Source organism: Protopterus annectens, chromosome 10.part0, assembly GCF_019279795.1.
Source record: "Protopterus annectens isolate FY-2018-M chromosome 10.part0, PAN1.0, whole genome shotgun sequence".
NCBI lineage: Eukaryota > Metazoa > Chordata > Ceratodontiformes > Protopteridae > Protopterus > Protopterus annectens.
The window spans coordinates 1,825,479,564-1,825,495,319 of NC_056744.1; the positions used below are offsets into that span (position 1 = coordinate 1,825,479,564).

General features: G+C 36.8%; 1 protein-coding gene across 1 annotated transcript in view; it reads right to left on the minus strand.

The window, feature by feature from the left end:
- Positions 1 to 3,780: 3,780 nt before the first annotated feature.
- The window catches only part of LOC122814070 (active breakpoint cluster region-related protein-like), a 1,143,696-nt gene continuing 1,131,720 nt past the window's right edge, over positions 3,781 to 15,756 (minus strand). Inside the window, exon 23 of the mRNA XM_044086683.1 lies at positions 3,781 to 5,569. Coding sequence (XP_043942618.1) covers positions 5,480 to 5,569 — 90 coding nt within the window. The 3' untranslated portion in view covers positions 3,781 to 5,479. The remainder of the gene's footprint in view (positions 5,570 to 15,756) is intronic.

Consider the following 15,756-nt stretch of genomic DNA (forward strand, 5'->3'; position numbering starts at 1 on the left):
GTGCAGAGTTTGCCCTTTCTTCAATGTGGAGTGATCTCGGAGTTGGTATATTTAGTTAAGGGAGGTGTGGGGGGCACAGTCTCACACATCGGGGGGTGTGGGGGGCAAAGCCCCCCACTTCATTTGTGTTTATTTTTTTTTTCCATTGGGCAACGCCATTGTTTAGAGTGGAAACTGACGTTTGATGTTTTGTGTGTGTGATTATTAGTGATCGACATTTATTCACTTAACTAAATGTTCAATCATCTGATATAGACACTACAAATATATATGTGGTAAAAAACGCACTAAAAATGAAGATAAATTTCACTAAGAACGAACTTTGTGACACAAAAGCATTCAAAAAGAATTAAAAGGAAAACACCAGCAACTCTTGTATTATTTAACGCTTTCGTCTTCTTTAATATCAAGACTTCTTCAGAATGACATGTTTCAGTAATACAAGCAACCATTTTAACATTGTTTAAATACATTACTTCAAGTAGTTTATTTAAATGAACACAACAGTTCCTATCCAATAATAATGCAACAACAGTAGTCTTGCAAGGTGCTGTGTGCATCTTCATTATCATTAAAAAGGTAGATCAATCAACCAGGAGGGGTGCCATGTGAATCCTGTAGTGTCGTGTGCATACCGGGGTCGTGTGCAACACGTATACCTGGAACAGAAACTTGGAAAGAAGCCTGAGGTATCATGTGCAAAGTGAGGTCGTGTGCAAAAAAGAAGCCTGAGGTATCATGTGCAAAGTGGGGTCATATGCAAAAATGGTTACTTGTATTAATGAAACATGTCATTCTGAAGAAGTCTTGATATTAAAGAGAAAAGCGCTAAATAATACAAGAGTTGCTGGTGTTTTCCTTTTAATTCTTTTTTGAATGCTTTTGTGTCACGAAGTTCTTTCCTAGTATATATATATATATATATATATATATATATATATATATATATATATACATACACACACACACACACACACACACACACACACACACACACACACACACACACACACACACACACACACACACACACACACACACACACACACACACACACACACACACACACACACACACACACACACACACACACACACACACGTTATGTTATATGTGTGATTGCTGCATGCATTTTATTGTATGCTGAACTGGTTGATTTTTTTTTGTCACTGGTACAATTTTACTGAATTATGTAACTGCCAAAGTGCATTGTTTCTGCCATTACATAAGTCAAGGATTTTTGCCCTTTCTTCGAGCTTGTGGGACTCTGGAGATAGTATATTTAATTCTGGGAAAGTGGGGTGTAGGGGGCAAAGCCCCCATGTAGAAAGGTGTTTTTTTGTTTCAGTTTTGGTAATTGCAAATGTAACCTATTGGCTTACATTTGCAATAACCTTTTTTGATGATTTTAGTGGCAATTAATTGTAACTGTAATTGCTGATGGGTGTTTTGTGTTTCAATCAAACTCAAAGTGATTATTCATTCTAAACGTATCTATGTCTCTCTCTCTCTCTATCTCTCTCTCTCTCTCTATATATATATATATATATATATATATATATATATATATATATATATATATATATATATATATAAACTGGGAACATTAAAACCCAGAAGGTTGAAAAACAAAAAAACTGCGATGTGGGGCCTTTGCCCCACACCCCATTAATTATATATACTACTTTCTTGGTCACACAGCTATGACCAAAAGGAAGAGTCACACAATGAGCCACATTCCTGTTTCAACCATTTAATATTTTATGTTTATCTTTATATGTATATATAAATATATCGATCTACGTGTGATATGAGTTATTGCTGTTATATGTATATATAAATATATCGATCTACATGTGATATGAGTTATTGCTGTTATATGTATATATAAATATATCTATCTATGTGTGATATGAGTTATTGCTGTTATATGTATATATAAATATATTTATCTATGTGTGATATGAGTTATTGCTGTTATATGTATATATAAATATATTTATCTATGTGTGATATGAGTTATTGCTGTTATATGTATATATAAATATATTTATCTATGTGTGATATGAGTTATTGCTGTTATATGTATATATAAATATATCGATCTACGTGTGATATGAGTTATTGCTGTTATATGTATATATAAATATATCGATCTATGTGTGATATGAGTTATTGCTGTTATATGTATATATAAATATATCGATCTATGTGTGATATGAGTTATTGCTGTTATATGTATATATAAATATTTCTATGTGTGATATGAGTTATTGCTGTTATATGTATATATAAATATATCGATCTACGTGTGATATGAGTTATTGCTGTTATATGTATATATAAATATATCGATCTATGTGTGATATGAGTTATTGCTGTTATATGTATATATAAATATATCTATCTATGTGTGATATGAGTTATTGCTGTTATATGTATATATAAATATATTTATCTATGTGTGATATGAGTTATTGCTGTTATATGTATATATAAATATATTTATCTATGTGTGATATGAGTTATTGCTGTTATATGTATATATAAATATATATCGATCTATGTGTGATATGAGTTATTGCTGCACTCATTTTATCACATGCTGTCACTGGTGTTTTTTGTTGCTGATACCCACATTATAGGTATGGGATTGAAACCCCCCCATAAATTAATTTATTATGGCCGCTTCAGTGTTTTCTTTTTATTTTGTTTTAACTTGGAGATGTAGGAACTGTTTTGCTTTTTGTTTGGTTACTTTTCCTAGTTATGTAACTCAAGTAATCCTACAATCAGTATAGAGTGCATTCAATAGTGTGTGCCACCTAGAATAGCTATTGACAAGCTATGAATGTGATAACATGCCTAGTAACCCCTTTATATATGTATGCACTTCCTCCCACATATAAATTTGCATATACACTGCACCTACAGTTTTGTCATTTGGTGTTGTTGTGGAGTATGATTGGTGAAGGCAGCAAGGGGGGTAAAGTGGCATTGATTTCTATGGGATAAAGTGGTGATGCAAAAATAACTGGGACATTATTTCCCCATTGAAATTGTCTTCAAGGTGGTGCTGTTATAATGCTCACTCTAATGCAATGCTATTATTTCTTCCTTCTGATGTAAAAAATCCCCTTACCTCCTCTTCAGGGATTAGAACCACATATTATATTTGAAGTGAAGTTTCCTTATGCATTGGACAAGGTGTAGTTTTTACACAGCCCATCACCTTAATCTTCTACCTGTAATAAAAATTTGCATACTGTAGTGACATTTTTGTCATATTTAAATAATCCACTACCCTTTCAGTGAAAAAAGAAGTACTTATGTATGTGTAGGCAACTGTTGTAAAGTTCACTCAGGTTGAAGTATGCCACAGCCCTTGTGTATTCTGAATCTTGAAAATGTTATATAATACCTGTCATTATTACCATTACTGGTGTTCCTGACACAATAAAATGGCAGATTCATATATTTTGACATTCAGAAGCCCAATTTCAATTTTATAAATGACATAGCAGATTATACCACTTTTCTTTGATTTCCAGGACAGTATATGTTAAGAATCTGAAGCATCTTTCCTTATTTATCAGGGAAAATCTTAAATCATGGCTACTTACCACAACATCTTGTGTTTCAGACCAATGTATTTAATAGTTTAGGATCCGTCAGAACATCCTGTGTTTCAGACCAATGTATTTAATAGTTTAGGATCCGTCACAACATCCTGTGTTTCAGACCAATGTATTTAACAGTTTAGGATCCGTCACAACATCCTGTGTTTCAGACCAATGTATTTAATAGTTTAGCATCAGTCATATAAGCAATGACCATAAATTACACATTTTCTGTTAGGCAACAATTTCCTCTTGATAGTTTTGTTTACTTTCTCTTATAATGTATGCATGAAACTTTAACTTTAACTTCAAAGCATATTACATATTTGTTGTATTTGCCTGCCAGTCTGTTATTACCAACTTATTTTTTTCTAGATCCGTTCATGCACCTTTCTAGTTAAATACATAGTTATATACAGTAGAAAGTTTGGCAGCAGTACTGAAACTGTGCTCATTTAGTAAATAGGCAAATAAAACAAATTTCTGAACCTTTGTTCAGCACTGATTACAGCAAGTTATCAGGCATAACAAAAAATTGTGACTATGACAGAAGACAGTGGCAGCATGCTGCAAATCTGAATAACTATACATCAGTCTCTGCTTCCGTCAGTACAGGTTCTTCGACAGACACAAACCTACACACAGCACACACACCACCATAACTTTCAAGGACAGGTTGTTTTATTACCAGAAAATAAAATGTATTATGCACATAAAGTGAAAATGTTCACCAATGGCCAGCCATGACCAAACAGCCTCAAAGAGTTCCAGTGGTGTTGACTGGAATTTCATCAATCAGGAATGGAAGTTTTGGCTGCACTTGGCTACTTTTCCAGTCTGGCTGCCCATGCTGTATCAGAAGGTTATGTTTGTCATTTAATGACCAAGATTTCAGACCTATGCAGCTTAAATTAGTTGTTAACAAGCCATAATTAACTACAGTTCTGGCACACTGACAATAATTAACACCTTTTTCTTCTGGTAACTAGTAATATATTTTCTTCTGGTAGCTAGTAATAGATACTTTTTACTTTTCCTTGTAGTTTAATCAGACGTTGCCTGGTACTGACTGTGACCATGTAGGCATTGCCAGGGTGTTTTACTGACTATTATGATGTTAACTGGTATTTACAATGTTAACTGGCATTTATGATGTTAACTGGTATTTATGATGTTAACCGGTATTTACGAGGTTAACTGGTATTTATGATGTTAACTGGTATTTACGATGTTAACTGGTATTTACAATGTTAACTGGTATTCTTCTCTTTATTAGGTACTGGTCTGACCAGAGCAACACAAGTGCTAAAATGGTTTCACAGAATGATGTTAGTTACTGACATCACAAAGGTCACATCGATTGAGTTAAATGCTTCTGGTGAAGAAATACCGCTGTGCAACTGTGCTGCAGTAAAGACTTCTGTAACAGGAATACTTGTGTTCACCTGTGCAGAATTAATGGCATCTTTGTAGGAATACCGGTGTTCACCTGTGATAAATTAAAAGTTTTTGTATTGGGAATACTGGAGTTCAGCAGCACAGATTACCCCTAGCATAAACCAGCATTTAGTAAATATGGGCTTAGTTGCAAGATGACTCAATGAAAGATGGCTAGGGAGGCAGGCACATGTAGCAGTCTGAAAGGAGACCTGAAGGGTTCCTGTTTTCTGTTCTAAATGGCTAACACAAGCTGTGGGGTGCATGTGTACAGGCATGTATTCCACATTAATGTAACACGCAGTTTCTTTCACATTCCACATTAGCACACTGAGGAGATTCCTGCACAGTCCTCTGCTGCCAAGCTCGACCTTCACACATAGTTCTTTCCTGGCTTTTTATTATTTTCTTGAAAACAGGTGTTATGTCTCTACAGAAGTGGAATATGAGCGTTTTCTGACCTCATACTTTGGAAGATCAGTGTACTGTAAATAAAACATCAGGACTTGAACCTAAGGGAGGAAGAAAAAAAACTGAATGTAATATGTTCAAAACTGATCTGCATGCATTACAGTTATACTGTATCAGGTCACTGCAGTTACACTGTATCAGGTGTTTTTTTTAAACACCTTTGGCAAATGTACATTTATATAAAAGTAATCAAATTGTATTAACACATTCACTTTTACAATATATTGCTATACGTCATATAATCTAAGCAACATTACATAAATTATTCAATTCCTGCTTTTTTAAGCAATAATTAGATCTTTGTATATAACATTCCCTGAAAAATGAAAAATTATGCAACATTTTATACCTTCATTAAGTTTGACAAACCAGTAAAAATAATTGTAGCTATCAATAAGTCCTGAATAATGCAAATACAGTATGACAAACATCTGTGTTTTTATGTTTCAAAAATATATAAATTGTGTTTTAAAGTGAACCACACCCTTGTATAACTAAAAATATTGCTCTTACAAATGAAGATGGTAAAATAACTGCAAATAAATAAAATATGTTTGCATAATCTTGGTCAGCAGATTTATTTAACCTAATAATTAGAAATCACTGTCAATTAATTAATCAACTATGAATGAAATGTATTAGAGACAGGAGGGTTTCCATGTGTTCTCTAAAGACCTGTAATGAGAAAACCAGATACAAAACTCAGAATTACTGGCTTACAGTACTTCTGCAATATTAAGGCTGCAAAGCAGCAATGTATGCTACTGTCATGAACAGAAATAGCAAGACAGAGTGTTATTCATAGCTTTATAGCCAAATACTAGGCTAATGCCCACTAGGGTCCTTATAAGCCTGGCCGCGCAACCCAAGTGTGACCAACAAATTTGATGTATATAGCGAGTGACATACTGACCGCCTCTGTCCATCAGACACATAGGTGCCAGACCAGGGCTGAATTTCTGTTTGCCCATCCATTTGTCCAAGTTGCACTTAAATAGAGTTAGGGAGGAACTCTGCTTCACATGGATGGGGAGCCTGTTCCAGAGAATGGGAATTCTCTGAGAAACACGTCTCTCCAACATGTCCTGTTTATGTCTCAAGCACAATGTAACAATGTAATTACTTTGATCTAGTAGTTGTGATGTCTCAAGCACAATGTAACAATGTAATTACTTTGATCTAGTAGTTGTGATGTCTCAAGCACAATGTAACAATGTAATTACTTTGATCTAGTAGTTGTGATGTCTCAAGCACAATGTAACAATGTAATTACTTTGATCTAGTAGTTGTGATGTCTCAAGCACAATGTAACAATGTAATTGTTTTGATCTAGTAGTTGTGATGTCTCAAGCACAATGTAACAATGTAATTGTTTTGATCTAGTAGTTGTGATGTGTCAAGCACAATGTAACAATGTAATTACTTTGATCTAGTAGTTGTGATGTCTCAAGCACAATGTAACAATGTAATTGTTTTGATCTAGTAGTTGTGATGTCTCAAGCACAATGTAACAATGTAATTGTTTTGATCTAGCAGTTGTGATGTCTCAAGCACAATGTAACAATGTAATTACTTTGATCTAGTAGTTGTGATGTCTCAAGCACAATGTAACAATGTAATTACTTTGATCTAGTAGTTGTGATGTCTCAAGCACAATGTAACAATGTAATTACTTTGATCTAGTAGTTGTGATGTCTCAAGCACAATGTAACAATGTAATTACTTTGATCTAGTAGTTGTGATGTCTCAAGCACAATGTAACAATGTAATTACTTTGATCTAGTAGTTGTGATGTCTCAAGCACAATGTAACAATGTAATTACTTTGATCTAGTAGTTGTGATGTCTCAAGCACAATGTAACAATGTAATTACTTTGATCTAGTAGTTGTGATGTCTCAAGCACAATGTAACAATGTAATTACTTTGATCTAGTAGTTGTGATGTCTCAAGCACAATGTAACAATGTAATTACTTTGATCTAGTAGTTGTGATGTCTCAAGCACAATGTAACAATGTAATTACTTTGATCTAGTAGTTGTGATGTCTCAAGCACAATGTAACAATGTAATTGTTTTGATCTAGTAGTTGTGATGTGTCAAGCACAATGTAACAATGTAATTACTTTGATCTAGTAGTTGTGATGTCTCAAGCACAATGTAACAATGTAATTACTTTGATCTAGTAGTTGTGATGTCTCAAGCACAATGTAACAATGTAATTACTTTGATCTAGTAGTTGTGATGTCTCAAGCACAATGTAACAATGTAATTACTTTGATCTAGTAGTTGTGATGTCTCAAGCACAATGTAACAATGTAATTGTTTTGATCTAGTAGTTGTGATGTCTCAAGCACAATGTAACAATGTAATTGTTTTGATCTAGTAGTTGTGATGTCTCAAGCACAATGTAACAATGTAATTGTTTTGATCTAGCAGTTGTGATGTCTCAAGCACAATGTAACAATGTAATTACTTTGATCTAGTAGTTGTGATGTCTCAAGCACAATGTAACAATGTAATTACTTTGATCTAGTAGTTGTGATGTCTCAAGCACAATGTAACAATGTAATTGTTTTGATCTAGTAGTTGTGATGTCTCAAGCACAATGTAACAATGTAATTGTTTTGATCTAGCAGTTGTGATGTCTCAAGCACAATGTAACAATGTAATTACTTTGATCTAGTAGTTGTGATGTCTCAAGCACAATGTAACAATGTAATTACTTTGATCTAGTAGTTGTGATGTCTCAAGCACAATGTAACAATGTAATTACTTTGATCTAGTAGTTGTGATGTCTCAAGCACAATGTAACAATGTAATTACTTTGATCTAGTAGTTGTGATGTCTCAAGCACAATGTAACAATGTAATTACTTTGATCTAGTAGTTGTGATGTCTCAAGCACAATGTAACAATGTAATTACTTTGATCTAGTAGTTGTGATGTCTCAAGCACAATGTAACAATGTAATTACTTTGATCTAGTAGTTGTGATGTCTCAAGCACAATGTAACAATGTAATTACTTTGATCTAGTAGTTGTGATGTCTCAAGCACAATGTAACAATGTAATTACTTTGATCTAGTAGTTGTGATGTCTCAAGCACAATGTAACAATGTAATTACTTTGATCTAGTAGTTGTGATGTCTCAAGCACAATGTAACAATGTAATTACTTTGATCTAGTAGTTGTGATGTCTCAAGCACAATGTAACAATGTAATTACTTTGATCTAGTAGTTGTGATGTCTCAAGCACAATGTAACAATGTAATTACTTTGATCTAGTAGTTGTGATGTCTCAAGCACAATGTAACAATGTAATTACTTTGATCTAGTAGTTGTGATGTCTCAAGCACAATGTAACAATGTAATTGTTTTGATCTAGTAGTTGTGATGTGTCAAGCACAATGTAACAATGTAATTACTTTGATCTAGTAGTTGTGATGTCTCAAGCACAATGTAACAATGTAATTACTTTGATCTAGTAGTTGTGATGTCTCAAGCACAATGTAACAATGTAATTACTTTGATCTAGTAGTTGTGATGTCTCAAGCACAATGTAACAATGTAATTACTTTGATCTAGTAGTTGTGATGTCTCAAGCACAATGTAACAATGTAATTGTTTTGATCTAGTAGTTGTGATGTCTCAAGCACAATGTAACAATGTAATTCTTTTGGTCTAGTAGTCGTGATGCTGTTTGTTTTCTAGATGTGCAAAAGGTTCATCAAAACAGGGCCAGAGATGCCTTGAACTCCAGGCAAAAATCACCTCCTAGAAGTCTGCATGATACTGAGTAAAGAGACAGGGCTTTGAGGCCATTCTACTTACATCCTATATTCTTTTTCTAAGGAACCTTTGTGGACATTCCGGTTACTGCATGTGTTTGGTCAGGTACACACAGAAGAGGCCATTATAGTCTATGATGGGTTTGGTGAGGGCTGAGCACAGTGGTAGGATGAACTCTCTGGAGGTACATGCCATTCCTTTACTTATAAGTTGAGCAACACAGAAGGATTTTCTTTCTACCTTGGACACATTTTGGTCAAAGGCAAGTTACTATCTATTTGAGTTTCCAGATCCCTGCCTAGGGGTGTTTTACTGATGACATGGTTAACCAGGGTAGCTGACTTCCCAAAAGGTACTATAATACATTTCCTGGTACTGAGTTTTAAGTCATGGCTTTGACACCAAGTGTTTGCCTGTGTTAGAACTTCCTGAAGGGTGTTCTTATCTTGGGGGGATTCAATGACTGCTCCCAATTTGCAACCATCTGTGAACTTGGTTGGCCAGAGGCCTTTAACATTGGATTTGCCATCTGAGAAGTAGATTCCAAAAAGAAGTGGGCTGAACAGACAGGCCCGAGGGACTTCACTGGTGACCAGCCTCTTTGTGGAGGTGACTTCACTGATCCTAAGCTCTTGGTTTCTAGCCATAGCCAGCTAGCTATCCAGTGTGTTATAAAGAAGTTTATGCCTAGTTCTATAAGTCTGTTGAGAATGCCAGACTGCAATATTGTTTCAAATGCTTTAGCCAGATCTACGTAGGCAGTATGCATTGCTTTCCCATCATCCATTGCCTTAGTGACCTTTTCAAAGAAGTCCGCTGGGTTCAGTAAGCATGACCTTCCTTTGACAAAACCAAAATGGGATGGATCTAGTGTCTGGAGATCTCCTATGCCCTTGTTGATAATTCCCATGATAATTCTTTTCACAGCTTTGCAAATAAGACTAGTCAGACTAATGTGTCTGTAGCTTCCAGGATCTGTCGAAGGTCCTCCCTTATGAAGGGGGATGACTGTTGCAGTCCTCCACTGTTGTGGCACAAAGCATGGTTTAAGACTCTAGTTAAATAATGACTCCGCATGTCTTAATAAACCATCTTTTAGACTGTCCAGGAGATATTCTGGAATGTTATTAGTGTCCACTGAGGCCATGTTCTTGGCTTTGGTGAGTTTAGCCAGTACATGCTTCCTAGTTAAAGTAGAGGATTATGTCTGATGATAGTTTGGGGGGATGGTTGGGGGTGAGAGGGAGTGTAAAGTTGGAACTGAATTTGCATGCTAACAAGTTTGCTCTAACTCCAAGCTTGGTGAATGTGGCACCATTAACTACCAGTTCAGTACATTACTGTGTGTCACCCTTGAGGTTTCTGAAATAACTGAAGAAAGCCTTATGACTATCATTCACCTGGAAGTCTATGTTAGCCTCAAAGCTGACTTTGTTTGACCTAATTAGCCCTCTTAGTTGCCTATTTATTTTGATGAGAGAGTTTCTATCTTTATGGGAATTGCCCTTCCTGATTTTTGCCATAATTTTTTTCCTTTTGTTGTATATCCTGTTTAATCTGGGATGCCACCATGGTGGTTTGCTTCTAGGGCTAGTCCTGGGATTACTTCTAGTAAGTAGAGTAGCCTCTATGCAGCCACTGACATGGATGTACAAAGTTTCTGAGAGCAATTCAGCATAGGCAGTTATGTTCTCAGGGTTTGGAGGGGCACTGAATTTTGACCAACAATCACTTAATAAAAGGTAGTTTGCCTTGGAATAGTTCCTAACTGTTACTGGTTTTACTGGGGTTACAGAGTTAATTTTGACTTTGAAGGAGACATCTTTTATGGTTGGACCTCACCAGGGAGGACAAATTCTCCCATATTTGTGAGTACGAGGTCCAGTACATTGTAGACTCTAGTGGGTGTATTCACTATTTGGTCAATGGTGTTTGGATTTATGAAGTCCAAGAATCTCTGTGCCTGTAGATTTGAAGCCATGTAGGATTCTCAGTCTATAGAGGGGTAACATAGGCCTCCCATGAGAAGGGGTTAGGTTGAATGCTAGGTGTCTCCAGTAGGTCCTAGTATGCATTGTGAGCTTCTTGGTACATGGAGGTTGACCTATAGCTGGCTAGGATATGGAATGCAATTTTGTCCATGATGATCTGCATTTGGAGGAACTCCAGCACATCATCCTGTTTGACCACCCTAGACGTCTGCTTGTTACTGATGTATACTGAGACATCTCCACCTTTAGCCCTTGTCTCTGCAACTACTGGTCTAAGTGTGGAAGGCACTGAAACCTGGAACTGCCAAGATACTGTCTGCCACTTTAAACCATGTCTTGGTAACTGTACAGATGTCCATATTCTCCAGTGTGAGGAGGGCTTGAAAGGAAGTGGAGTTTTTATTTAGGCTCCTGACATTGAGCAGTAACACTTTGAGGTTCAGTTGAGTTGATTTTGCTATGTTTGTAGGGTTGTCATTTTGGTATTGCCTAAAAAAATGCACTAAGGGGTGTGAAAAAAGTTGTATCCAGTATTTGAAAGCCTAGAGAGGAGAGGTGCAGGCCACACCTGACAAAGCAATGTGGTCTGTTACCACGTACTTCCAAGCTGACAAATATTGGATCCCACAGAATAATACAAGAAAGACATCCAATTGTTGAAATCAATCATCTTTTGCTCATGTTGTGGCATCATCATCAGTGATGGTAACATGTAGCTGGTATCATCCTCAATGATACATTGTATCATTGCATCACTATATCATTGTATCATCCTCGGTGATGTTAATATGCTGCTCAGTGCACTGTGACATCATCTTCAGTGATACATTGTATCATTGTATCATTGCATCATCCTCAGTGATGGTAATATGCTGCTCAATGCATTGTGACATCATCCTCAGTGATACATTGTATCAATGTATCATCCTTAATGATGGTAATATGCTGCTCAATGCATTGTGACATCATCCTCAGTGTCATTGTATCATCCTCAGTGGTGGTAACATGCTGCTTGATGCTAGGTTCATACCAGCCCGAGGCACATAGTCCAAGAGCTCCATAATATCCACCTTCATATAGTCCAGGGAGGTAAATCTCAGGCCATTTACACCTACACGGACTATGATGGAATCATATTGGTACCTGTGGTGTAATGACTTCAGTGCATGAATGATTTAGTAGATCCTGCATCCAGACAAGCGACTAACCATTATCTTTGCCTTCTTCAGACTAGTTAGAGGGATATTAGTATGTCTTAATATGGAGTCCCCTATGATGAGAGTCCTGGGAAGTATGTTTGCTTGCCTTGGGCTGCACTAAGTGTGACTGTATGTGTAGTGTTGTTTTTTCTGAGTCCCTTTGGGCTTGCTGAGGCATAGCTTTGACAATAGGCAGTCTAGCCAATCTTTGTTGTTTAGGAAGATAGAGTTTAAGAGGCTCAGCATACATCAGCATATGTGTGTATTGTGTGCTACGTGCGGTGGGTGTTGTGTGCATGGTTTTGACAACCTGTTATACACTCGAGAGAGAGTTTAGCCTCCAGTGTCATTCCGTAAGTACACTTCTCACATAATGTATTAAATGGTTGTCTGTAAACATTAGACAATTGCTACATTGTCTAAAGATGCCCATATCCATCAAGCTGGCTAAAGACAAATTAGGAAATTGCTTATCCATGCTACCCAGTCATTTGATTGGTGAGCTAAAATGGGATGGGGTATTGTGTTAGATGGCAATTAAATGTGCTTTGTTGGTGCAGACTAATAAGGGTGCATTACTGGGGCAGATTATGCTAAACAGTACTAAATTCCACTAGCTTTAATGTTTACACAACACTGAATTCTACTAAATCTGTAGATATCGAGACTCAAGGCCCGACTAGCTGCTCCAAGCAGGTATTTCTTCTAAATTTATTGCTTTACACTGTACAATTTTATAGACTATTACATATGGAAAATTTTCTTTCTAAGTGTTTGCTACTGTATGGATCACTGCTAACTGCAAGTGGTCAGTGAGCACCTCTGTGCAAACGGTTCCCCTTCATATGACTGAATTAAAATAAGCCTGAAACTCATAAGCCTGAAAACAAAAGCCTGAAAAGTCAAAAGCCTGAAACTCAAAAGCCTGAAAACACAAAAAATACATATACTGACTTTAAACAACAGAAATCATATTAATTTCCACTAAGTATAAGCAAGGGGTAAGCCCCCCTGCAACCCCCATGTGGAGGGCTGCACCCCCACACCCCCTTCTACTGAAATATATCAACTCCAGGATGGCACTTCATTACACTAAGTGCAATCTCGGAGATGGTATATTTAAGTAGCAGGGTTGTGGGGGGTGCAGCCCTCCACATGGGGGTTGCAGGGGGGCTTACCCCCTGCTTATACTTAGTGGAAATTAATATGGTTTCTGTTGTTTAAAGTCAGTATATGTATTTTTTGTGTTTTCAGGCTTTTGAGTTTCAGGCTTTTGACTTTTCAGGCTTTTGAAGTTTCAGTCATATGAAGGGGAACCATGCAAACACACCAAATTTATAGAAGCACAGAAAAAAAACAGAAAGCTAACTAATTAGCCCTCTCATCAATGAAACAACAATACTATGAGCCTTTTGTGTGTTTCCAAACTCATGCACCAAACCGGGCAAACACCTCCTGCCACAAGATGAATACTTCTAGTCTTCCAGATGTAAAACACAGCAGAATAAACCAATAAATGCAATGATACCTCAAACCAGTTAAACAACTAGCTGGAAATCCCTTGCTTAAGGCAATTCTGAAACAATCTTACAGCAGTAACAGTGAGACGAAGAGCAATTTTTTACAAAAATGTAGTGAAAGGCACAAATAAAAGCAAGGAACAGTAACAATTTCTCAAAATAACTTAAGAAGGTGTGATTTAGCAATCAAAAGTACTTAGCTTTACCTGAATGGCACTGGATATAAGTAAGATACTTCTGGAACACAGGCTAGGATGAGAAGCTTTGCTCAGCTCTGGGAACATAAGCAGGAGACAATATGTAGTAAGGAAAGGTACTCAAGAGCAATGCTGGGTAAGGAAGGGTACTCAAGCACAATGCTAGTTTGCCAGGTGGGCACTCCACTCAGTATTGTGGTTATATGGAAACAATGGGTGTGAAAAGTACTTAAATAGCTTACACAACAGACAATAGCAATGGAAAAGGGGAGGGAGGGACACTGGAAACAGATAATCATAAGGGGTGGGGGCCAGATACACAACACAGGAAAAGGGTGGAAGGGCTGAAAAAAATTAAGGATGAAGCAGACTAGCTAGAGAGTGATCCAATTAAATAAGGCCAATAGTGGGGGATGGGGAAGACACCAAGACTATGGAAACAGAAAGGTACAGGAGTGCAACTTTTCTGAGCTACAGATCAATGACCCGTCACAAGTCTCAGTGGGGGATGGGCAGACACAAAGATCAGGGAAACAGAAAGGCACCGGAGTGCAACTTCTCTGAGCTATAGACCAATGACCCGTCACAGGTTTGAAATGGGTCAGACACAAAGATCAGGGAAACAGAAAGGCACTGGAGTGCAACTTCTCTGAGCTACAGATCAATGACCTGTGACAGGTTTCAAATGGGGCAGACAGAAAGAACACCGGAACACAAGACACTAGAATACAACTTTATGCAGGTAAATGACAACCAGAATATAAAAGCACTGAAGCACAAACTGGAGCAGAGACAATTCTTTCACTATTGAATTTCTACTCCTGTTTAAGGCATCAGAATATGCAAACATTTACCAGTAATACTGTTTATGGACAAATGCGGTAATAAATGACTCAAAATTGGCTGCAACAAGTGTGAATGAAACTACAAGATGAAGGCCTAACAGGGTTTAAAATACAAATGGATAGCTTTTGCATAATTATACTGTGAAGGCAAGCAGCATTATACTAAAGGTCTGGAAATAATAAATATATTCTCACTGTATGAGTTACTCTACAAAGAGGTCACATGATCAACATGGCAGCATCTGGTGTATTTCTTTGGAAGTTGCTTACCTCAGGGATGGTCAGATAGGTATAATGACACATGCTGTGGCACTGTATACTGACCATATAACCTATCATGTCCTCTGCATCCAACAGTTTCGTCCTTTGCCAGTAGTGAACACACACCAGCAATTCAAGAACAACAATGAAGATTTGACATCCTTATTGGACAATAAGTGAAATATGTGTGTCTACTTCCAGACTTACAGAAAAACCCAGCAGCTAAGGCCAAATGGAGGAATCATCCACCATGAAGCTGGTGGAAGAAGCATATGTGTGTATTGTGTGCTATGTGTGGTGTGTATTGTGTGCATGATTTTGACAACCTGATATACACTTGTGAGAGAGTTTAGCCTCCAGTGTCATTCCGTAAGTACACTTCTCACATAATGTATTAAATGGTTGTCTTTGCTCATAAAGAATGTTCC